Here is a 25,359-nt window from a genome sequence, read left to right as displayed (position 1 = left end):
GCATGATTTACTGCTTCATAATATATTTTAAAGTGACCTTCCTATGTTTTGGCCACAATTTGTAGGTACCATAAAGTCTGCAAGCTGGTAATATTTCATTTTGCAATTTTTAAGTTTCAGCAGACCAAACCAGTTTAAATATTTTTAATACCATATTTCCACCTCTGCTCTGATCTAATTTAAAAAAGTAATAAATTACAAATGTTGGATCCACCTAAAGTAAGTTTAGTTCATAGTAGCTGTGGCTTGAGCTAAACACTGTTTCATGACATCTACTCTCTTTGTAGAGAGCAGAAGTTTATTTGTTGGTTTTTTTTCTTCTCCCTGTCATTGTCTTTGAGATCAGAACAGATGGATGTGCCTGTTTTGTTTTCTTGACCCTCTGAATGAGCAGATGTGCCAGAAGTCTGCAAAAAGCCAATGCCAGCACAACCATGTGCAGCATAATATGCAACAAAAGGTAAAGAAAACGTTTTAACCAAATCAGATTTTTTTTTTAAATTTTAAGCAATTTAATTTCCTAGAAAATGAACGGAGAATAAACTCAATCTTTTTCTCATTTCTGTATCTGATTTTGATGTTCTCAGCATATTATTCTGTTTTAAACAGGTTGAACACAAGGTGACTGTCAAGGAAGTGCACTGTCCAGAGCACCCACTGGGACTACAGAACACTTCACCAGAGTATTAAAAAAGTCCTCTTTTGAGATGGCACATCATAGCCTGTGAATTATACCTGAGACACCTACAGTGCTAAAAGATGACAGTGCTTCAGAGAAGAAACAGGCTTCCTAAATATGACAGAAGTCTGCAAAACAAAATTGTTTGAATGGTGTTAATGTTGCTACAGTACTCTGATAGCTTTGGCAAATCATTTTAGGCACTATAGCAGTGATCCAGTCAGAAGTAGCTGAGATGAGAATAAAACAAGAACCATCAGAAACACTTGCATTTCTTTAGACAGCAGAAAATTCTTCTGTGATTTGCTCTTTGAGACCACTGTAATGGAAAATTGTGTCCAACTCGTTTAGAATAGTGATATCTGAGCAAACACAAATGTCCAATATTGCATTTCCATAGTATTTTACAATGAATATGACACATCTTCTCTGTTAGAGAACAAAACAGAATAAATAAATGAACATTAAACACTGCTTTTAAAATTTTCACAGCCACACAGGAATGCCTTTCAACACTTTTGACACAGATGGGCGAGATTCAGATTCTTTAAAGTGCCTTATTGAGGCCATCTGATAAAACTGTTCCGGCCAAAAGAATAATTCTAGACAAATTGTAATACAAACATGTTGAACTTGAAACCAAGATGTGAATTTTCAGTCGCTTTGAGAAAATTTTGTTTTATCACATCCTCCTTAAATGATTTTTTTCAAACTGAGGGACCTAAAATCACAAATATGTCTGTACAACACTGTATAATGACTGTCTCACAATAATAGGCAATTTCTGAATATTTTTCATTATTAATAAGGTTATTAAAAATAATAAAAACCCAAGTGTCGGAACAATTCCTGTATAGGGGCAAACAAGCTCATAGCAAAGATTAATGTCACAGGTATTTCACTTCACAGCATTTCAGGAATACAATAAATTTAATCTAGGAGGACTGCAGAAAAAAATACAAGAGAACAGCAAAATCTCAGAAAACCTTTGGTGTACAAGTCACCTACATTATCATAAGCATTCATCAGAATCCCTCTTGTTGCTCTTTGATTTGAGTGTTTGGCAATTGCTGAATCATTAAGGGTGCTCACTCCTACAACAGATGGAATTACTACTGTTCAAGACCCCAAAAAAAGTGGAGTGGAATTTACCCCAGAGAAAACTGGTGTGGTTTTGTAAAATATTCTACCGCTTTCCTCCTTCTGCTTGCAGCTTCATTTCACTAACAGCAACATTAGTAGAATCTTCCTTGATGGCAGTTGTATCCAAAGGAACCATTTCTTTCCTAAGTGCTAGAAATAAGTCACACAAAAAAGGTGATTAAACATCTTCAGAGTCACTCATTAAGTCAGTTAGACCCAGTGATCTTAGAGGCCTTTTCAAACCTATCATTCTCAGATTTGATTGACTTACCATTAGTTTTTATTTAAAATATGTATTTCATTATATGTTACTATAATTTATTCAGCAAGTAATACAGTGTTAATAAATAAGGCTATGAATTGAGAAACTGATGTATTTTTCCAGAGAAATAGATTTTAATACTCTATAATACAGGCATAGCCAAGAGCTTTCTTATACACAGGATATGCAGACCATGTTTTAAAAATTTTGATTATTTCACTAAGATATATTTTCCATTTATTTCCCCAGAAGTTTGTTAAAATAAGACAAACCTCTCAAAAATTTTGTGAAGGAGTAACTTTACCAACAGCATGGGCTGAAGTCACCAAGTGACACTGAACAGGCACTCATACAATGTCATATTGTGTATGCACCTTCACAGCAGAGTAGACATAGAGTGCTTATTTCTAAATACATTATATTGCATCAAAATCCAGACCATATGAATTGACAAAATGACAATAAAATAAAATGCTTATAATAAAATGCTGAGGGAAAAAAAAAATCAAACATCCAAACATTTAGCAGAAGGTAGAAATTAAGGGAAGGAAAGTGGCTACTAGCTTATACAGCATACCCTTCTTCTAATGGCCTTCTGTATAACACAAGCATGCAAGAAAAGTGGTCCTATTGAATATCCAGAGCACAATTTCTAACAGTCTAGGAAAATTGTAGCAGTACATAACCAAAAGTTATTTAATAAGGAGCAAGACTTCACAGTTTGGTTAGGAGGGGTGAGATGTTTTCATTCTCAGAAGAATGAAATCAGTGTGTTTGGGACGTTGGTATAACACTGAGTTTTAAATTTTCAGTATACAGTTTTCAGAACTGGTCCAAAGCTCTGCTGCTGTATGCTATGTCAGTGGTACCTCCTGTGGACAGTATTCAAAGCAAGGTGAAAAATCATGAAGAGTTCATTGCTTAACTAATTCAATTCGCATTTTTCTAAGTGATGACATCAAGTTTTCAGTCATTCCAAGTTCTTATGCTTAAGCAGCCTTAGGTTCTGTTCTAGAAGGTTGTCCATGGCATAGTGATGTTGCAATGTCTTTTTACTTGTAAGTACATTACATTATTTATAAATGCCAATAAAAATAATCTTAAGAATTTATGAAAAAGTGTACATAGAGGGATAAAGACAGGCATCACCAATATGATGCAAGGGTTAATTGTTATGACAATAAAGCCTATATCCAGGACAACCTGGTTTTATTCAGCTGTGGTATCAGTCAAACTACATACCATGTTGACACAAGAGTGTTGTCTATCACAGCTTATGAAGCCCTGGAGCATAAATTCCCAACAACAATAGAAAGCCTCTAAGACATATGGTTTCTGGGAAACCATCCAGATTAAAACCTCAAAGTGATAAAATGTGCAAAGAGAAGGGCAGGACTCAATTCATGAAGTTAATGCAAAGCATGTGTAACTCTAGGGACTTTTACACTCAACATTTCAGGAAAATACAGTGGCCATAAAAACAGTTTCTGAGGATTATTCTTTAGATAACAACTAGTAGTGACTGGACCAATCATTTTGGTCTGATAATACTATAGGCTGCAAACCACATCCAGTGAATGTTTCCTTGAATAATTTTTTTCTCATTTAAAATTCTTCATTTCCAAGAAAATGGGTACAGAAATAAAAGCACATTTCCTCAACGTATTTTAAAATATGTTTGTAATGGAAAAGCTGTTATAATTGCAGAAATTATACCAGAAACAAAACACAATGTTGATGTTAATTACTTTTCTTTTAACTGCTTGCTGTGTTGGCAACTTTTTAGTAAATATACATACATGGAAACCGATTATTTTTCCCTTATTTATTGTCCCATACTATTTGTATTTCTTTCTTTAACCAGTTTTAAACTTAAATCCCATTATCTCCCTCACAGATAAGTTAAATTATATCAAAAGAGTCTGCTCTCCTTCCAGGTGTTCTTGACAAGTCTAGAAGACCCACTTTGGGAAGGAAGTTTCTAGTACTAGTGATTGACTCGATAGTCTGTAAGGCTTCATGAATTGAAGAGGGATGGAATGGGGAAACATAAATCACAAAGGCTTGCAAAAGGCTCCAAAAGCTAAATGAAGGAAAAAAAAATCCATCCTTCTGTTTCTGAAGAACGAGGCAATTTATCACAGAAAATAGATGATGACATGTATAGGAAGATTTATTAAAAGCTACAGTAGGTTTGGGAGCGAAGATGTCAAATTATACTTCACAGTCAAAGTCTCAAATGATAATTAATTAATATCATTACTGAAATTAAAAGTTCATTATGTTTTTGTGACTATCATGACTGAAGTAGATGACTGTTCATTTGCCACTCACTGGAAAATCTCCATAATGCTAATACCACTGCAGAATTTTCATTGTCCTCAAGAACTATACCAACAAAATACACATTTGACTGGTGGAAACTGGTTTCAGCATAAAGTGACAATCAGTCACAAACCAAAGTCTGTGTAATAATCCACATATTTTAGTGCCACGAGAACTAAGTAGTGAATTGAATCACCACTGTCTTTTGTTAATCACTTATTTCTTTATCTCCAGAAAATTTATTACTGAGTGCTGGTAAAAAAACAGTTGAATCAGAGAATAAATATGCAAAACTGTTTCATCAGATTGGTATTCAGATCACATGGATTCTATTTCTCTTAGAATTGCCTAAAATTTATTCAAAGGTTTTAAAGCAACCAAGTCCTAGCTTGTTTAATTTGGGTTAAGTAGCACAAAGGAATTGTAATATTTTAGGAACATTTATGCTGCATTTTTAAATTTCAGTAAGTTTTTGCAGTGAATCACTTTTGGAATTCTTGAGATTGGAAGGGATTGCTGGAGGCCATTTATCTGAACCTGCTGTGAGGCATAAGTTTCTTCTTTCTATACAAAAAACAGGCTCAGCTGTACTTTGATTTGCAAGACTTTGACAGGGATGAGGTTTGGGAAAAAGGAAAAATCAACTCTGAATCAAGGTAAAGTGTTCCTGAAGTACAGATGATACAGAGCTATTTGGTCCTATGCTTTATTCCCACTATTGTTCTTCAGTATTCTCTGCAAAAAGATACTAACCCCAACCCACAGAATCTGAAAGGAAGAAAAACCAACTACCTTTAACCTCATCAGATCAGCTCAGGATTTACTGGTGAGCAGTAATGTACCACAGCACTCATTCTAAGATGCAACGCTTTCAATGCCATGAAGCCTGAAATAGGACTTACCACCACACAGAATGCAACTTCCTAATAGGTTCCCAGTACAGAAACTGGCTATATTGAAAAGAAATGGAAGGTGATACTCTTCTGAAGAGAAGTATTTTGATGTCCATGTATTGATATTCTCAAAAAAACTCCCTTAAATACCTAGTTTTTAAGTTATTTTTGACACTCATGTATGTTTGACACTCATGTGTGCCTATGTACCCAATCAAGATCTAATACTATGTTTTAGTCCTATGTTTTATCGAGCATTTCCCCACCTGTACAGAAATCCCATGACTTCACGTGAACACAAGTTGTATACACACAAGGGGGGCAGAGAGAAAAAAAAAAAAGTTTAAAACACTCTTGAAGTAGAATTAGTGAATTCAACTTTCACTGGGAAAATGCTAAGTAGGCATGTAGCAAATGTAAGATCTTGGAAAGAATCCATGACTGAGGATCTCTCTCTGGTCCCTCAGAGGATACTCAGCTTACACAGGTATGACTCATTATGCAGAGATTCAGAATTCAAGGGCAGCCCTTTTCTTTGGCACAGGTTTGGGTGACAAACAAAATATATTGTATGTCCCAGTCAAAAAACCCCAAACAACTATCAGTTGGATGTAATTAAGTATTTCCTAGGCAAAGACACTCATCCAGCATCTAAAACTAAAACACAGAAGGATACCTAAGATGGTTCTAGCACTTCTTATTTGAAAAGTAGTGTCTCACTCTTTCAAGTAAAAAAGATTTTAGAAGAAAAAAATATGTTATCTGTAGATTTTTTTTCTGTGATATAATACTTACAATCTGAATTTGAAAGCAGTGTGCTGCACAAAAAGCTGTTTTGAGTTCGCCAACCAGGAGAGTGAGCAGCCACTTCTGTATCAGAAATTTCAGCATTCCTTTTTGCATCCTATGGGAACCAAATAAAAATAATTTTATCTGTTATTATCAAGCAGCTGAAAACTTTAACAAAAAGCATACAGTAGCACACATACAGGCACATGCTGTGATTTCACACACACTGGAAAAGACTGATTTGAATTCACGGAATTCTCAGTATTGCAGTTCGGTTCAAATTAATTTGCTTATGAGTTTTATCCCCATTTCACTGCTATAAAATGTCTGCAAAAAACTGCTTTGCCTTGAAAAAAGCACTGGCAGCACTGCAAGTCTTTGCCACTACAGCAAGTTTTAAAAATGCTTTTTCCTGTTCACATCACATACACAGTTCAGGACATACCATATCAGCGGGGTAGACATCAGTGAATGATGACTTCCTCATCAATGAATGGTTCATATTAATTCACTGGAAGTTCCACAAGCAGTAATAAATATAAATCTATTTCCTCTGCCACTGAGGAAACTTAAAGTTCATTGATTTCTCATCTCAAAATACCTAAAGGTGCTTTTGAATTTTTTTGTTAAACCATTAAATAAAGTCTGAAATACAATGTTACTATTTACGGCTAAACCCATACAGCATAGCTTCTTGGAGGAAAGTCATTTGGTCTATAAGCTAAAAAAAGGAAGATAAATTTAAAAAGGTCATTTAAACAAAAAATCCCTGAAAAATCTCTATTAGCTCTGCAGCAAGTAGTCCCCAGTTACAACACCATCCAAAATAAGATTAAAAGCTTGGCTTGGTATCCAAATTACTCAGTTTCTTGAAATGAGAAGAGGTAATAATGAATAAATGCAACAGTTCATAAAATACACAATTTTACTGCTGAATTCTTACCATAAACAGCCTCAGGGAATTTTGTTAAAACATCTTGCAATTTATCATTCATGCTGATACTAAGATTTGAAAACTAAACAGGAAAAAAAATTCTACATTAATTTAGAGATACAATGAGCTTTTGTTCCATCACTGAAGAAGGATTTACTCTTGTTAAGACTAATGGGAATTATACATATTAATCCCCTTATGTGCAGATAAGAGACTTAATACCTAATGTGTTCATAGCACAATAACAATTTTTAAATAAAAAAAGTTTTTGTCTTTCCATTCTACTTCCAGAAATGCTTTAAAAGAAGAGCTTTTAAACAAGAAAGGTGCTTCTATGACTATCTGTAATACCAAATGGCTTTCTCTTTACAGAAATACTAATGTATAGAATGTGCCTTTTGTCATGTGCTTCATTGACAATTACATTTGTATGTTGTGTTTGAGTAGATGGTCAATTGTCTGTGGCAGGGAAGCTCCCCTAAAATATTTGTTTCTCTACATCAAAACATTTATCTCTAGTTTTCTGGTTTGATTTTGCTTCTGTTGCTATTTTCTTTTAATATGTTACATTTACGGGTTTCCCCCCCAGTTTCATCGTTAACAACTATTATTTGTCCCTTTCTTAGTTGTAAAATCAAGATTGTTGTATCTGATGGTATTCTGCCAGCCTATGGCCTACTTTTATTACTGGTAAACTTCCATTTTAACACATACAAATAGAAATTATTATTTTTCTGGGCTTCTAAGCAACGGGCATTTTAAAGCCATCCAACAAAACTACAGAAGAGTAGGAAAATTGACTGGTGGCAAAAGAAATCAAAAGAAAGAAACAAAGAAGTAAAGAACCTGCTTTTATAGGAACATTCAACTTTGGTTTAATTTTTCCTCCTTAAAATGAAAAAAAGCTGGGATACAAGATTAGATAATGCCTGTGTGAGATCAATGTTGGCAAGCAAGCTGAAACAAGTGTATTATAAGAAAGGCTAGGAAAGAAAACATAACAGAGGAGAAAGATTAATTTCAGAAGTAATTTCATGTAAAATGATCAATGTAAAAATTTCACAGGAAACATTGATTTTTTTTTAACACCTATCAAATATCTGTCTACTTTGTACAGCAGGGGCACTATGTATGCAGCATGAACCAAAAATATCAGAAAGAATCAACTTCGATGCCCTCAAACCTACACTCTTCCAGCAATCAATTTTAGAGACTCCCAACTAACAAACAGTAAAATAAAAAAGAAAAAATAAATTGCAAAAAGGCATTTGAGTTAGTTTCAGAGGAGGGTAAGAAAGGCAAGCATTAGAAAGGTTTTTTTTTAGTCTAAGCTAGCCTGATCACTGAAATCAGATTAACACCCGTCTGTTACTTGGTTATGAACATTCTGTTCTATTTGCAACAGCCTTGACAGCAAAGTGTACTGTATGTCATGCAAAAACCCAATTAGGCCTGACTAAATGGAAGCCATTAAATGCTCTCGGTTGTCTAAAGAAAGAGAATTGTTTTGGAATGAGCTTTGTACTGGATTCTGATTATTGAGTTCAAATCACACAAGCTCAGTAAGTTCAGTCAGCTTAGTGCAATGTTATGTTCTACTGTCAGCTGATTGCATTCCACTTAGCTTTTCAATGTTTTCCAAATTTCAATAGCTGGTGATTTAGTAATGCTTGTGTGGAGGGAAGAGAAATTCAAGATACTGAATATTATCATCAGCAAAAGACTGATTGTGCCTGTTTCTTCCTTTCAATTCTTACAGAAGAGCAAGATGGCTTTTTCAAGTAACTTAATACCTTCGTACAACAGCAACTTACTAAGCTAAAATATTCTGTATTTATTTTACCTTTTCTATTTTTTAAAAGACATACTGTAAGGTTGTACGCATTTTAAAGAAGGAAGATGGTTACAGATAAATTGGGGAGCACAAACATGTTTTTGATAGTGTGCGATCCTCGATTTGAGTGCGATTGCTTAGAGACACAGGTATGATACACTGCCAAAGAAGCTGATTTGATTGAGATATGCAGCAGAAATACTAGTATGATTCTTCAGGTCTGATCACTTATTTCAATCACTTCCATAAGAAATTGTAGTTCTGCTGAAGTAAGCTGCTTTCACAATGACAGTGATATGACAATGAACAAGCTAATAAGGGAAAGAAAACATGTTAATAATTGGAAAGTTGAACTCATTACAGGGAAAGTTTCTAAAGAAGAGCACTGGATTTGTATTGTAGGGAGTTATTCATGCTTAGCACTGCAACAAGTCCAGTGAGTGACCTTTAGCAGATCACTTCCCTTCTATTTGCCTGGATTTCATTTATGTGTGAAAGAGACATCACACAGAATCATTTGCAAAGAATGCAAATATTTACTACTGGAAAATTACTATGTGTGATTTATAAATTAGTCAACCATTTTATAGAGGAAACAGGTTTCTGCATCTTTTACTTGAAAGGACAAAAGAAAATTGAACAAACAATTAAAAATTTCTGTAGACAGCAATTTGGCAAAACAGGTAAACTCTTCAGAGTAGTAAGACACAGTAAGATACCTTTCTGTGAAAGTTGAAAGATTTTTGGAAAGTATCCATGGCACTTACAATGAAGGCAACCCTTAACTGATCAAATTTCATGCCATATCAATGTACCTGCCATGCCATCAGCCACCACAGCTCTCTGAAACAGACATTCACACATGATTTCTGTCTGTGTTTGTACTAGGAGTTAAGAAGGTAAGGTTATGTTGCTGATTGAAAGTAATTGGGACACAAAAGTGGAGTACACACACGTACCTTGACTTGCCTGACTCTTTGTTTTGAATCTTCCAGCTGCTGCTGCAAAGAACTCACTATGTCTTTGTACTTCAAATACCTCTCCTCAATCATCTCCCTTCGGCAATGTGACTCCTAGAAATGCATATAAAGATTTAGATGATTTCATAACATGAAAAGTAGCTAGAAATTCTGACTTTTGTAAACACAAGAATCATCAAGGATTTTCACCACAGCAAGAATCAATTAAGTATTAACTTTTAGAGGCTAAACTACAGGGGCCATACAAAAGCAAAATGTTCTGTACAGAAAAATAATGTTAAAATACATGTAGATTAAAATAGAAACTGCCTTATCCGTAACTGGTGAATGATTTCTTGTAACCATTTCCAAACTTCAGCAATATCATACCTTCTAACAAAAAATTCTGTAATCGTGAAAAATTAATTACAACACTACAGAAACATGCACTTGAAGAAAATAAAGTTCTAAAGATATGGACAAAACAGTATTTTCAATAAGGAAACATAATGCTTCTCACTGAACTAGCTAATGATTCACTTAATTAAAAACCTCCTAGACAACCTGAGAGGTTTATCAAAACTTAACTTCCTCTTTCCTTCTCCCTTCCTATGAAAACACTGAAGGAAGAACTTGCTAGCTATTGTACAAAAAACCCCAATATATTATTTGTAAATAGAAACAGTAATGAAGCCCCAAACTGACATCCTTCTCAAAGTTAAGGCATAAAGCTTAGCTGTCTTGAATAATAAATTATTTCTTGAACAAAACACCATGTTAAGAGAGACTCATCTCCAGAAAATCATCTTTAAAAAATTAAGCACAATGGAGAAGGGCAGAGCCCAACTGAAACCAAAGATTTTGCACTCAAATCTCACAAATACTGTCTAAGTTATAACTATAATTGCAGATGCCTGCAGAGAACAAAATTTTTCCTTTAGTAGAAACAGAAGGTAAACACAAATCTCTGTCAGAGCAAAAAAGCTCTTCTGGGGATACCTGGAATGTAAAATTAAAACTATACATCTCAAGAGTACTGTTCATAAAAAAAACCAAACATTTTAACCAGCACTTGCATTACCAAATCTGTTAATGATGACAGCAGGAAAATGCTGTAGAATTATTAACTGATGACCTCATGCAGGAACACAAAATAAACAATGCTCCAAACAAATATGTTTGGAAATGTTTATGACAACCATAGATTAAGAAATCTTACATATCAAATAAACTGTAAATCATTATGTATGTGTTGATCTGTGGTTTATAACTGATTTAGAATTTATAGTGTGCAAGGAAGTTACAAATTGTTTTTTATTAAACCACCCATTTCATAAATGGAAAGTAACTATGGTACAGGGGTTTAGCCACTGAAAAGCTAATCTGAGCCTTATCACTCTTGACAGTATGTCACCACTACTGTGAAGATGTCTTACATGTCCAAACACATCTTGATTGGATAATGGTGCTGAGAAAATAAGTGACAAGTATTATCATTATGTCAAAACAAAACAAAAAGTTCTAAAGATCATCTATCTTCATCCATTAAGTAAAATATTGAAACAACTGGCATAATTTAATTATAAAATTTCCATTTCTTAACATGTAAGATCAGAATTTATCACTCAATAAAAATATTCTGGAACAGTAATTAACACATGACCTGTTAATACCCAATTATCCATGTTTGCCTGCATTATGGAACAGTGTTAATAACTGGAACTAAATTTGTAACTTCAAAAAAATCCATATAAACATGAAAATAAATTTCAGTATGTTTCTGTCTATATAATATGTATATATGCAACCATAAACATCTTATTAAACAACTTATCTTTACATTCATAGAGAATATTAATTAAGCAAAATATTTTAGAAGTACTGAGAGAGTCAAATGAAATCTTTCTCACTGAAATATCTTTGCAATCTTCTAAAAGGCTCAGTTTCTCAGGCACAGATTCCAGGTGGTTTAAAGCTACTCGGGTACTCTAAAGGACAAAACACAAGTTAAAACGTTAAAAACGAATCCATTCTTTCAGCCATCTCACACATGCAAAACCTCAGTCTTATTATCATACCAGTTCAAGCTTCCCCAGTCAGAGTGTTCACTTGCCCTAAAGCTCAGTCACATGCAGCTGTGGGACTCACTGAAGCAGCCATGCCAGAGAATCCAGCCAGCCAGACCTGCTGATGGGAGATGGAGCTCTCCAGGTCAGGGGCTGCCAGGAGTGCCTGATGCCTCCTCACGAGGCTGGGCACTGACAGTTCTTTTGCAGAAGCTGAGCCGTGCTTGAGGAGTGGTCACCAGGTGAGGGAGCTACGGGAGGAAGTGAACAGGCTACGTAGTGTTTGAGCAAACAAACAAAAGAGAGACTGATTATTTCCAGAGTCTCACAGTCTCGAGACTCTCAGGAGTCATGAACCTCCATTATAGTGGAGAAGCAGATGGACTCAGAACCCTACAGGGTAATTAGTCAAAGGACTGTTAGCCAAGGGTCTGCTAAAGATGAAGGCTGGAAGCAGGTCACAGCAGGTACTAGGAAGAAGGTTCCTCCATCTTCTCAGAATTTGAAAGCTAGGACTGGCATCTTCTACAATACATGTGAGGCTCTGGCATCAGAAGGCCAGACTACTGATGAGCTGGGTGAAAGTCTTTCTCAATGAGGCCTCCTAAAACACCACCACCTCTACTCTGCATCAAGACCTCTGTTAACAGGAAAATGAAGGGTATTTGTAATAGGAAACACCCTTCTAAAACAAATGGAGGGCCCAATATTTGGACTAGACCCAGCTCACAGGAAGTCTGCTGTCTCCAGGGACTAGAATAAGAGACGTTACCGATATGTGAAGAATACAGAGATGCTGCTTGTCACTGAGATAAAATTCATGGGGACAAAGGTCTACTGGAGTTGAAGTTGACCAGAAATGTGGAGGACAATAAAAAGAGTTTTAAAAAATCTATTAATAGCAATAGGCAGTGTAAAAAAAACCTCATCCCCTTACAGGATGAGGATGATCACTTCACAAACAGGGACAGAGACAAGGCAATGGCAATTAATATATTCTTTGCCTCTGTCTTTGACATGGATGATTGACCAAGCAGATCACAGTGCCCTGGGCAGGAGGACCATATCTGTGAGAATATCAACTCCCAGTTGGCCCTGAAGTTGCTGCTCCAGTTGGATCCCTATAAATCTATGGGGTCTGAAGGGATTAATTTAAGATTTCTCAAAGAGCCAACTGATGTCAACACAAAATATCCCTTGATGTTTTTTTGAGTGGTCTTGGGAATCTGGAGCAGTTCCATCTTACTGGAAGCTGGTGAACTGTGTCACAATTTTAAAGAAGGGCAAGAAAGAGGACCCCAGGAACTAGAGGACTGTCAGTTTAACTATAGTGCTTGGTAAAGCTATGGAAAAGATTATGCTAGGAGGTATTGAAAAACACCTGAAAGACAACATTGTCATTGCTCACAGTCACTTTGATTTCATGACAGGAAAATCCTATCATTATCAAATGTTATTTCCTTTTATGACCCCCTTGAGTCCTATGTGCAGTTTTGATCACCACACTATAAGACATATACTAAACTGTTAGAGAGCATCCAGAGGGCAATGAAGATGGTGAAGGGCATTGAGGGAAAGCCGTGTGAGGAGTAACTGAGGTCACTTGGTCTGTTTATTCTGGAGGAGACTGAGGGGAGACCTCACTGCAGTCACAACTTCCTCATGAAAGGAAGAGGAGAGGCAGGCACTGAACTCTTCTCTCTGGTGACCAGCGACAGGACTCGAGGGAATGGCCTAAAGCTGTGTCAAGGAAGGCATGAAATGTTAGAAAAAAGTTCTTCACCCAAAGGGTGGTTGGGCATTGGAACAGGCTCTCCAGGGAAGTGGTCACAGCACCAAACCTGACAGAGTTCAAGAAGAATTTGGACAATGCTTTGGGCACATGGTGTGACTCTTGGGGGTGGTGCTGTGCAGGGACAGTAGCAAGACTCAGTGATCCTTGTGAGTCCCTTCCAACTCAGCATAATTCTGTGATTCTACGTTTTTATTAAAAAAAAATGCAGTGAGCACTTAGCTAAATATAGAACAATCGAATTTCCTATTTTCAGATTAGGCATATGGGGTATGAACTACTGAAGTATGAATTACACTCTAGGGAGAGTTAGGGCTGGCTCAACAATAAGATGTCACATTCACACCCATCACACAAAAAATGTAGTCTATTGCAAACTGCAAAGAACAGAAGAAAATAAATGTAATGGTTTTGGTTTTGTGTGCAGATGAAGTTGGTTGATCATGCACAAAGAACAGTCACGTCCCACAGACCAGATGCTTCTGCAGCTTTTCAAAGACTGCCCTTCTATTATTTGCCGAAGAGCAAGTAAAACCAGAACTGTTTGTACTTTCTGAACAAGAGTTAGTATTTCCTCCACAACTCTAAAAATCACACTTCTTTGATAAGGTTCTGCTAGTCTGGTATTCAATCTACCAATAATGGGCTTAATTAACCATATTACTGCCTTGGCACTTTAAAGCAAAATCTTACAACAAATAAAATCCATCAATCCTGAAATTAAATATTGCATTGTAAAGCTTGTGCAAACCAAGTTAACTTGCCCTTAACTACAAAAGCTCTGTTACTAGTTCTGGAAAATGTCAATTTGACCACCATGAAAAACATTCCATTTAGATCTCAGACTTAAGACCTGAAGAGACTAAAAGTTTCAGTCACAACAGAAGAAAAGTCAATGGGAACCTCTCTGCACAAATGGCATCAACTTCAAAAAGCTGGAGACTAGGAGTGAGGAGTAGAGAATCAGAAATTAACAAAATAATCTAAATGAAGACATGCCATCTGTTTAAAAGCAATTATGTCTGCCTTGTTGTTAGTTCCAAACTTTCAGTGTTTAAGGTTTTAAGAAATATTCATAACAAACAAAGGTCAAATTTTATAAACAATGGGATTCATTTGCAGCTAACTTGGACTGAACTTGTAGTCAATATTCAGTACTAATCAACTAAATTAGGTAGAGGATTTGAGACTCATTTTTGTTTCTGCAATTATATGTATGCAAAAATATTATGCATATAGATATATTTCTCTATCTATTTACCCACCCTGTTCTAATACATATGACCTGTGATCTGTGATTCTCATCAAAAAAGGAATTCAGGCCCTAGGTGTAAGCCTATGCTGTGAGCCATCCCATTTTTCAACTCCTCTAATTTCAATGTCAACACTGTCTGTAAATGGATTTAAAGGAATATGTTAATCATCTGTTCTTCCAAATATATCCCCTCTCTTTCATGCACATTTTGTAACAGAAAAAAATTTAGCTGTTTCTCTGCTAGTCCTTACATTATTAAATATCCTGAAAGCAGAAGACCAGCGTTTGGGTTAGATGCATATTTAGTCCTTGGCTTTTTGGTTTTGTTGAGAATCACGAGGATCAAGAATGATATAGGCTACTTGCATTTCTGAAAGGTGTTTTACACTCCTCAAGTTTCAGTCTAAATTCACATTCAAAATGATGGGCTCTAAGGTAACCATTGCTGCTCAGGAAGATCATGGGGCAGTGATACATATTACCAAGAATCTGCTAATGCAGTGCTCAGTATCAATCAGAAAAGCAAAATCAACACTCAGTATAATCAGGAAAGGATAAAAAGGGCAGAGAACATAACTGTCCCAGATCATTAATCCAATTGCAAGTTGAACAAGAATTTTTGATGCTATGGAGTGCTGTTTCCAAGTGAGAAAATGATAAACATGATACTCTGAAGAACAGGACTCTTCAGCCAGGAAGAGAGATGCCTGAGGGGGCTAATGACCAATTTGCATAAAATCAGAAGTCATATAAAGATAGAAAATTTTATATGGCTTTAAACAGAAAACTGGGCAAATTCATGAATGAGAAAGACCATAGAATGGTTATAAATTCACAGAAATTTCATCTAAGTCTGGAAGCCTTTGAGCTTTGAATGGCTGGAATCAGAATGAATGAATGGGAAACAAAATACACATCAGTCCTGTTCATACAGTCTTCCCTAAGCATTTTACTTTGGCCATTGTTGTGATGTCTATAGCTGGGCTAGACTGACCTTTGGTCTTGACCAGAATGGTTCTTTTTATATTCTAAAATTCCCACAGTCTTCTGAGCAGTCTGAGGGATTTGAATAGGACAACTCACACACTAACATTTTCAGAGACAGAAATGTGTGTCTTTTCCATAAAACAAATGAAAAGAATTTTAGTGATGTGTAAATAAAAAGAGAAAAAAAAGCCAAGTTTGTTGTTAAGGGATGTTCAATAAGGAAGGTGGCAATGAAAGAATAAATTGAAGAATGTGAGGGAAAGATGATGAAAGAGCTTTTAGCTGGCCTGTGAAACTGGTCTGGTAATTAATTAAAATCACAGCAACCTTCTCAAGATGGTTCAAATGCCATACTTGTATCATTAATGACTACACTCTATTCTATTAAAAAGACAGATTTAGCCACACAAATAAAATGTGAAAAAGGATGTTAGGAGCACCTGACACAGACAGCAATTAAGAACAGTTAATTTTTTTCCCAGAAATCAGAAAGCTGTATGCCATAATGCATACAAATAATCCTAAACAGCAATCACATCTGTCTGCTTATGTATAACAAGCAACAGCAGGTACTGACCCAGTGCACCGATGGTACTGATAAGAGGAAAAAGCACCCATTGTACTGACTGAGGCAGTATTAATGGCATTTTACTTAACAGTAGTTCTCTTTAATAGACTGAATGCTACTAATCTGTTTTTAAAATAAAGACTATTTAGTTTTAAAAGGGGCGTTCTATGTTTTCACAGAGAATGACAAAACAAATTACTTATTTTCCATGACTTCATATAAACACTTTGATGTTTAAACTGCATGTGAACAGTTAATCCCTCCTATACTGATGTGTTCTCGGTAATAGATGGTTTCACATTGTCTCAAGGGACAGATCTAAATCAAAATCAGACACATTTTATTTTTAGTCTCAAAGCTGCAATGCTAAATGCAAATAAATCAAAGCAGGTTTGTATATAGTACTCCTGAAGTTTGCCTTTATAGTCGATATATTGAAAACACATAAATATAAACCAGAAACCAAACTTCATTGACTTTCAAGTACAGTTCTCCTTTCTTTTCTGAGGTAGGTAAAAACAAATGGTTATCTGTATTGCACAGATTTTTTTTTTTTAATGAGAGTTGATTTAAGTACCAGTTAGCTAATCCCCAAAGAATAACCATAAAAAGATTAAATGCAACATTTTAACTGGCTGCAATGCATATCACCAGGCAGTTACAATTCAAATGAAAGATACAATGTTAGAGGTGACCTAAAATTACTTATTTTTAAATTACTTTAGTGTATTAAATATCTAAATAGCAAGAATAAGATGCATGCAGCATGTTTAAAAGTATCCTTTGCTTTCCCTGTTAAGCTCTGTAAAACTATGCATTATCAGCTTCAATCCCCAGGTCTCCACTGATAAATTATACACTTTTCTTTTAAGAAGGTGGTTCTGCTCAAGAGGCCTGAGGTGCTCTGCTGACTTTTATATGCCAGGCAAACTCCATGATAGCCGGGACATTCTGTGAATAGTACATCATGTGTAGAGAGGGAACTTTCAGAGAAAACAAAAAAATGTATTTTGTATCTTTATATTTCACATATATCATGACTCCAATTATACCACTGCTTTGATGATTTCAGCACATCAAGAAGTCAAATGATCTATACAAAGGTAGGCAATACATGTAATTCTATCAAATTACAATTTCAATGCTCAATTGGCTTTTTTTTTTTTTTTTTCCGGTATTACATTGTTTAATGAGAGTTTAAACAAGAATTTTTTAACCAAAAAATACACTAATGAAAAACAAGTGACCTTTGCTAACAAAGTACTGTCAACGTCAAATTACTTCAACTTTTAATTTAGATTTCAGCTGTTTCTGCATGGGGTGGACCACATTTTAACTAAAGGAGCTTCATGGATGCTTCCTTTCCTGTTTGCAATGACATGGACTGTCTTTTCTCTCATCCATGAGCACATGTCATGCCTGTTCTAACTAGGGGAATTGTTTACATGGGAAAATATTAGGAAAGTATTTTATGAATTTGCAGTTGTTTGATGCATACTAGCAGCTGGAAACATGAGGAAACTTGCCTTTTGGCAAGCCAACTTTCTGTGAATCATCAGTCAGTGCCCCAAGTACTCTGAGGGTCCGTAGGACTAGTTTTTGAGACTCTATTCTTAACCATTTACTAGGATTTTGATCAGAGACATCCAAATATAATTCCTGGAAATTAAAGGAAATATAACACAAGAAGCAGAGTGTGTAAAGTAATGCAGTGTCAGTGGGAATACATTCTCAAAAGGTGTAAAGTCTCCCTTGTTGCTCATCTTTAACATTATGAAGCATTGCAGTCTAAAAATCTTCATATGTAATTTATGTTAAGATTTTGTATGTTAACAGTATTTCATCAAACCTTCCAGAAAGAACTGCAAAAATTCAATTAACACAGCCTTCATGGGAAAGAAGAAATATTGTTCAGTTTTTCAGGTGAGAAAAATTAAAATACAAAGAGGAGTGATTTAAACAAGGATTCACAGCAAATCAGTGTCAGAGTAGGAAAAGAATTAGGAGTTTTCCTTATGGATTTCCCTATTTTAATAAAAAGCTGCACAATAACGAGAGAAAAAAAATCTGTGGTGGCATCAGTAGGTGTAACTGATGCCTGTGCCCCTACAGTTATAACTAGATCAAATATAAAGCAATTCAATCTAAAATGAAGGTCCTAGTAGGACATTAGAAACACCTACTCAACAGTCTGCTGTCAAACAAAAATTAACTTATTTTGTGATCTATAAACCGAACTAAGACAAATAAAGGAAGCACATAACTATATCTTATCAAGTTCTGTGGAAGAAGTCAGATACATATTCCACAGATGAAAGGCCAACATAATTCATATAAGAAGCAGCTGAGGGAGCTGGGGTTGTTTATCAGGGAGGAAAAGGAGGCTCAGGGGTGACCTTATCACTCTCTACAACTGACTGAAAGGAGGCTGTAGCCAGGTGGGGGTCCATCTCTTTTCCCAGGCAAGTGACAAGACAAGAAGAAATGGTCTCAAGCTGCTCCAGGGAAGGTTCAAGTTGGACATTAGGAAGAATCTCTTCACTGAAAGGGCATTGGAATGGGCTTCTCAGGGAGGGGGTGGAATCACCATCCCTGGAAGTATTCAAGAAACAACTAGACGTGGCTCTTGGTGCTATAGTTTAGTTGACAAGGTGGTGTTCAGTCAAAGGTTGGACATGATGGTTTCAGAGGTCTTTTCCAACCTCAGTGATTTTATGATTAGCTGATTTCTCATGAGAATCCTGTGGATGGAAGTCATAAGAGCTCTCTTTAAAATTACATTTACATGCACATTCCTACTATCTTAAAAAAAAAAAAAAAAAAAAAGAGAACATTGTATACTACTACTCCTAGTTCAACTGAAATAAATAACTTCAGATAACTTAAGTCTTTTGCAATAGGGGTTTTTCCTGAGATTTTTACTTTTTCTAATTAAAAACTGAAGGACTTTGGTTTTTTAAACTTTGATAAAAATCTTCAATATCTGCAACATGTGGAACACATTTTCATAATTTTGAAAGGAGCTTAGAGAAAGCATGTAGGGGTTCCACTAGGAGCATTTCCAGCAAGTCAAGTGATGTGATCCCTTTCCCCTAGGCAGCCCACATTTGGAGTTCTGGGTCCAGTTTGGGGCTCTCCTGTACAAAAGAGACATACAAGAGCCAGTCCAGCAGAGGACAACAAATTTTTTCAGAGACTGGAGCATTTCTCCTGTGAGGAAAAGCTGAGATTGTTTAGCGAGGAGAAATGAAGGCTCTGGGAGGTCTCCTCAATATGCACAAGTATCTGAAGGGAAGGTGTTAAGAAGAAGGAGCTCTTTTCAGTGCTGCCCAGTGACAAGCAGTGGGCACAAACTGAAACACTGGAGGTTCCATCTAAACATAGGAAATGCTTTTTCACTCTGAGGGCTAGAAAACTAGAGGTGATTGTATTAGAAAAAAACCTGAAAGAACAAGTGTAGTAAGGATGGACAAGTAGCTGAGTATTAAACAAGAGCAGATACACAGGGTGAGAAGACAACATCAAGGAAGAAGGGAAGAGAAAGCTGAACATTAGGAGAAAAGAAATAACAGGCTGCTAGCACCCTCAGGAAGCAGAAGTTACTTGGTGGTAATGAGCAGAGGAAAGACTCTGGGAAGCCCAAGGAAGGGAAGTGACACACTGGCTCACTGATGAAAGGAAAGGAAAGGGTGAGGCAGGCAGGACAGAGGATCTCAAACTGCTCCTGGTCATTTTTATAAGATCAAAGAATGGCTGTGTTCTGGGAGGACGAGAAAGCCTTTGATGTAATGGTAGTTTTAGCAGGACACTACAGAATCAAAGCAAGAGGAAAATAAAGTATTAACCCTTTGATTCAGTATTTCCTCAACGTTCATACAAGCAAAGTATGAAAATCATGAAATAATCTCAAAAGCTAATAGCAAGACTTACTTATTGATGGAAGGCTACTGAGAGAGAGAGAGGGAGAACAAGCACATAAAAATGGATGGTGTCAGGCAGTCACATAATCTGTCTGCAAAATGCATTTGGTATTATTATCCTTCCAATTCTTCTTTTAAATTGGATGATAAACCAGAAAACTGATGCAAATTTGAGCCTGCTACTACAGGAGAATAATCTAATAGTTTTTACATTGCTGAATGGATGCAGACAGAAATTAATTTTACTGGTATTCAATACCTCACTTTCTTGAACATAAAAATGCATTACAACAAAACGCATAAATGTTCATAGTGAACAGAAAACTCATATTAAATAACAATTTTGCTGAATACTTACAGCATCACTTGGAGTTAACCTAGATTTATGGACACCGTAACAAAAAGTTGAATTGTGTCCAGAAAAGTCTGATCCAAGTTCCAAAAGTATGATCCAAGTTCTAAGAAAGTGATAACCTCACTTCTGGGTTCTCTATTGAAAGCAAAAAGCTGTTTTATTCATCAAAGGATATAGAATGCATATGTTCACTGGAATAACTTCAGGATGTCATGGATTTCAAATTAAATTTTGAAATCTTCTATGTCAGACTAATAGGCAGAGGAACATGACTTGCAGCTTATGCTCACAAAGAACAGTATGTAGTTTATGGAAATCCATTAAAATCCGAAGCACAGCATAGTAGCAGTATGCACCTACAAAATGCATCCTGACCTCTTTATGAGAAATAAATACTTTCCATTGTAGCCTCATCTGAGAATACAAAGCAGATTTTTTTCCCAAAAAGTCATACACATTTCTCTATAAATAACAGAGGCAAATCTTGTATGTAACAATGAAAGTATACTCAATAATACAAACTAATTTAATTTAAAGATAAATCATATTCATTCTCTCAAAATGTCAGACTAAATAATTGATTATTAAAATAATTAGGATATTTAATTGTTAATAGCTATGAAATAATTAAATTCACTTTAATTAACAGCATTAAACCAAATAAAAAAGCCATACAAAACACATAATCTCTAGATAATCAAAACCTCAGTTTTGCCTATACTCCTTATCCTCTGGCACTTCTCAAGAGTTGGAGGATTATTCCAGAAAATATCTAGGTTCTTCAGCTTCTTTTATATCCACTAGTGAGTCTGTCTAACAAATCTTGTTCTTCCTTACCTTCCAGCTTCTGCTCCTGACCTGCATAACTTGCTGCAGCAAGAAGTGGTGTACCTATCTATTTGAATCATATACCAAAATTGATCTGATTGAAAAAAAGAGCCAAAATATCAAAAAGCTTCTTCTAAATGGGTACTTTTTGTTCTCAGGCTCCTTAAAGGAGTGATCAGATCATGTGTAATATCTTGAAGGAGGTTCATAATACCAGCACTTTTCCTGTGGAAACAGAAACTGGCTAAGGAAACAGAAGACCCAAGAAACTGCCTGGTACCATAGATGGGAGATGGAACTTCCAGCTCAGACTGCTGAGAGGAGAAGGAGCTGACAGGGCTCAGAGAGAGGCAAAGGACCTCCTTGTTTGCAGCAACTCACAAAATCACTGTGTTAGATTAAGATAGGCCTGGAAGGTTAATTCAACCAGAGCTCTGAATGGAATCTGAAAGGTTCACATTACATGTCTTTCCCAACTTTTTTTTATTACCTAAGTTGGCAAGTTCATCATATGGCCACTACAACAATTTTACTGGCAAGAGCAGGAGTTAGAAATAAGCAGATTGTAGAGAAAGGGAGAACAGTGTGATAAATAGGTTATTCTTTTCTTCTATCTGAACAATAACTTACAGATCTTCCTTTTCAGAGTAGGAGACATTTGAAGTATAAAAAGGAGAAAAACTCCAAAAAAATGGAAAGAAACATTTGTCACAAAATACGAACTGAATTTACATGCCACTGGAATACTTGCAAGCAACTATCCTCTGCCTGTGTCAAAATAGCCCTGGAAGAAGAAAGCACAAGGAATTTGCAGGCAGTTGAACTCATGGTTTGTGAGAAATGGATGGCAATGGATACATGCCTGACTGGTTGTCAGTAAGGAAACTTTAAGAGAAGGTCCTGAACAAAATTAATATCCTGTCAACACCTGACAGTCACACAGCACCATGTAAATTGCCAGGACACTGAATGTCTGTATTAGCTTCCTGCTTCCATAAGGCAGGTGTTGCAGCACAGCACTCTGATTTCCAAAGGGTCTTCCATGGCTGAATGAAACTTTTTAACAGATTGAACACATTTAAAATATATTTTTTGAAATCAGAAACAGTTTTCAGAGATGCAGAGACTATCAGAAAGAATAAAATAATAATTTGTACAAATAAAGTTTAGAAGTTTAGAAGTTTAGAAGTTTATACTTGCGGCATCGATATTGTCTCAGTAGTGGTTTCTTTAGATGAGATTTTCTGCATTTCTCATGAAAAGAAACTATGGGCCTGGTATATACAATTTGTGATATCTTATTGGACATTGCTACATGAAGGGAAAGAAAAATGGTTCAGAAATTATAGGGCAAGCTGAAACTCATTCCAGCTATTCCACCTGATGGACTTACTACCTTGGGATGTCTGAAAAATGCACTCATGGCATGTACAGGCATAAAGTTTTATTGTTCCAACTTAATATAATATTAAATTATATTAATTAGTGGTTAAAATTACATTCCTTTACTCTGTTAGTTGCAGTGTTGATATGGGCAGATAAACTGATTCTGTCCTGCACCTCCCAGACCAAACAAGCACACAGAGTAGTCACTGAAATAATTAGATCCATCACATGGACCTCAACCACTAGAAGTATTAGAAAAATAACATCTTTTGTATGGATAAAATCTACATTTCTCTTCCCAGGAATGGGATGAGGACTGAACTGTACAGAAAAATGACAAGACTAAAATACACTGTATTTCATATAACAAGTACACAAGTACTGTAGTAAAAATCTACACAGAGAGCTTCAGGGCAAAATTATCACATCTTCTCTTAAAAGGAAAATGACAGTTAAAACCCCAGAACTGCAATCTTTTAAAAAAATTAAATATGAATAATATTTTCATAATTTAGACAATTTATCAGCAATGTAATTTGGATTGGTTTGGAAATTAATTTAAGAAACTTACCATTTCTAAGGCCATAATACGTTCCTAAAAGCAAAATACAAGACACCATTAGAAAGCAAAGAATATAAACACAGTGTAACTCAAAGAATGATGAATAGGATTCATTTTGGGGTTTTGGTGGTCTCATGTGTAGTTTTTTGTAAAAAACTGACTGAGTAGGAACTGTTGTACTTAATTGGATGTCTTCATCACACAGGAAATCTGCCTCAAAAATAAGAAACCACCCATAAACAAGATGAGAAAGGATTTGAAAAAATTACTCCACAATATATTTTTTCAATTACTGCATTAGGTTTTCAATATTGCTGATTTTACTCTTACATATCTCAAAGGATGATTTTTTTTTTTTTTTTTTAGATCATCTCTGACTGTAAATTTAGCACGTTTTTCTAATTCATGTAATCTTAGCATCAGGCTTAGTTTTCTTTTACGCATTTCCTTAGAAAACTAAAGAGTAAGTTCTGTATCATTATTCTTTCATCCAGAAATAGCTCTGAATAATATTTTATTAATAACAGGATGACATTAGTCAAACAAATAAAACAAACTTGTGTCAGTTTTAATCCAGCACAAATTACAGAGAAACCAGAATTAGCTGATTTACTGCACATATTTCAACATTCCTTTCCTATTGAGAAGCATTTTTAAGAAAAATATGAAGTTAGTAAAATCAAGATAGTGTACTCTGGTAGTATATCCTGACTAGGTATGGTAATTTAAGTAATTTGACAAAATGTATATTCAAGTGTTTAGGTGAGTCCACATTTAGAGTATGTGACCATTAAGACATTACAGGAACTCTTACCTTACTCAAATATTACTCAATTTTTTCTCAGGCAAGGTAGTGTATCACATGCTAAAGTATTTACTCTTCCTTAGAAGCAGGTCTGAGATACAGACTATTTCCACACATCAGAACAAACTTATAACAAAATATACTATATTGAAAACTCAGAAATTTTATTCTGAGCTGTTTGCTCCTCCACAAAATTGCAGCGGAAAACACTCATATTTATTTAAAGATTCTCCAACAAAGCACATACTTGTTACCATAAAAAAGATGTTATTTACAGATCTCATACATTTCTGGTGATAATGAACAGCAATTCAGATACAAATTTTTTCAGTTAAAGAGGACTACTTTGAAAACAGAGGTCTTAGAGTGAAGATGGTTCCAATGATAGAATAAAGAGTGTTTTCAAAATGACTCATGCGTAAAATAAAGTGCATTATATAGCTGCCAAATTCTAAAACTATAATAAAGTCTTAAAATCTCAGCAGATAATTTTCTGAAGAATAGCATCTAATGTATAAGGAAATTTAAAATGGCTATTTTATACACTATTTGACTGTGAAAGCATGGATATCTGAAGGGATAAAAAACTATCAAAACTATAAAAATGCTAGCAAGCATTTGAATATAAGAACAGCAGCCAGAGCACTACAATTCACATGCTTAAGCAGAACTGCCAGTTAGGGAAAGGAATAAAGAATTTAATCAGGAACATGACAGTCAGGCAGACACATATAGCCATGCAAGACACTACTATGATGCAACTTCCTGCAGTCCAAAATTACGCCTCATTCAATTAGAAGTAATATCATTAGAACAATTTGTCAACCATGAAGCTTCACATGAAAGCAGATGCAGAATTGCTTCACATGAAAGATCTTTTTACACTGATGTAACTAGATATGCACCTGTGTAAACTGCTTGCGCAGACAAGCTCTCAGCCTTGTTGAACTTGAGCTGCCAGAAAGGCAGGCCAAGATTTTTGTTTGAACAGGAAACAGCTGGATTGGTGTGTTGTGT

At 35.5% G+C, this 25,359-nt stretch overlaps 1 protein-coding gene across 1 annotated transcript in view; it reads right to left on the bottom strand.

Annotated features, from left to right (window-relative positions):
• Positions 1-1,065: 1,065 nt before the first annotated feature.
• The window catches only part of CEP128 (centrosomal protein 128), a 90,819-nt gene continuing 66,525 nt past the window's right edge, over positions 1,066-25,359 (bottom strand). The window contains 5 exon segments of the mRNA XM_066321968.1: positions 1,066-1,972; positions 6,098-6,206; positions 9,819-9,932; positions 11,729-11,806; positions 23,547-23,570. Coding sequence (XP_066178065.1) covers positions 1,866-1,972; positions 6,098-6,206; positions 9,819-9,932; positions 11,729-11,806; positions 23,547-23,570 — 432 coding nt within the window. The 3' untranslated portion in view covers positions 1,066-1,865.

The sequence above is a fragment of the Sylvia atricapilla genome, chromosome 6 (assembly GCF_009819655.1).
Source record: "Sylvia atricapilla isolate bSylAtr1 chromosome 6, bSylAtr1.pri, whole genome shotgun sequence".
Lineage (NCBI taxonomy): Eukaryota > Metazoa > Chordata > Aves > Passeriformes > Sylviidae > Sylvia > Sylvia atricapilla.
The sequence above is the reverse complement of the archived record's forward strand: the minus strand, read 5'-3'. Positions and strand labels throughout refer to the sequence as shown.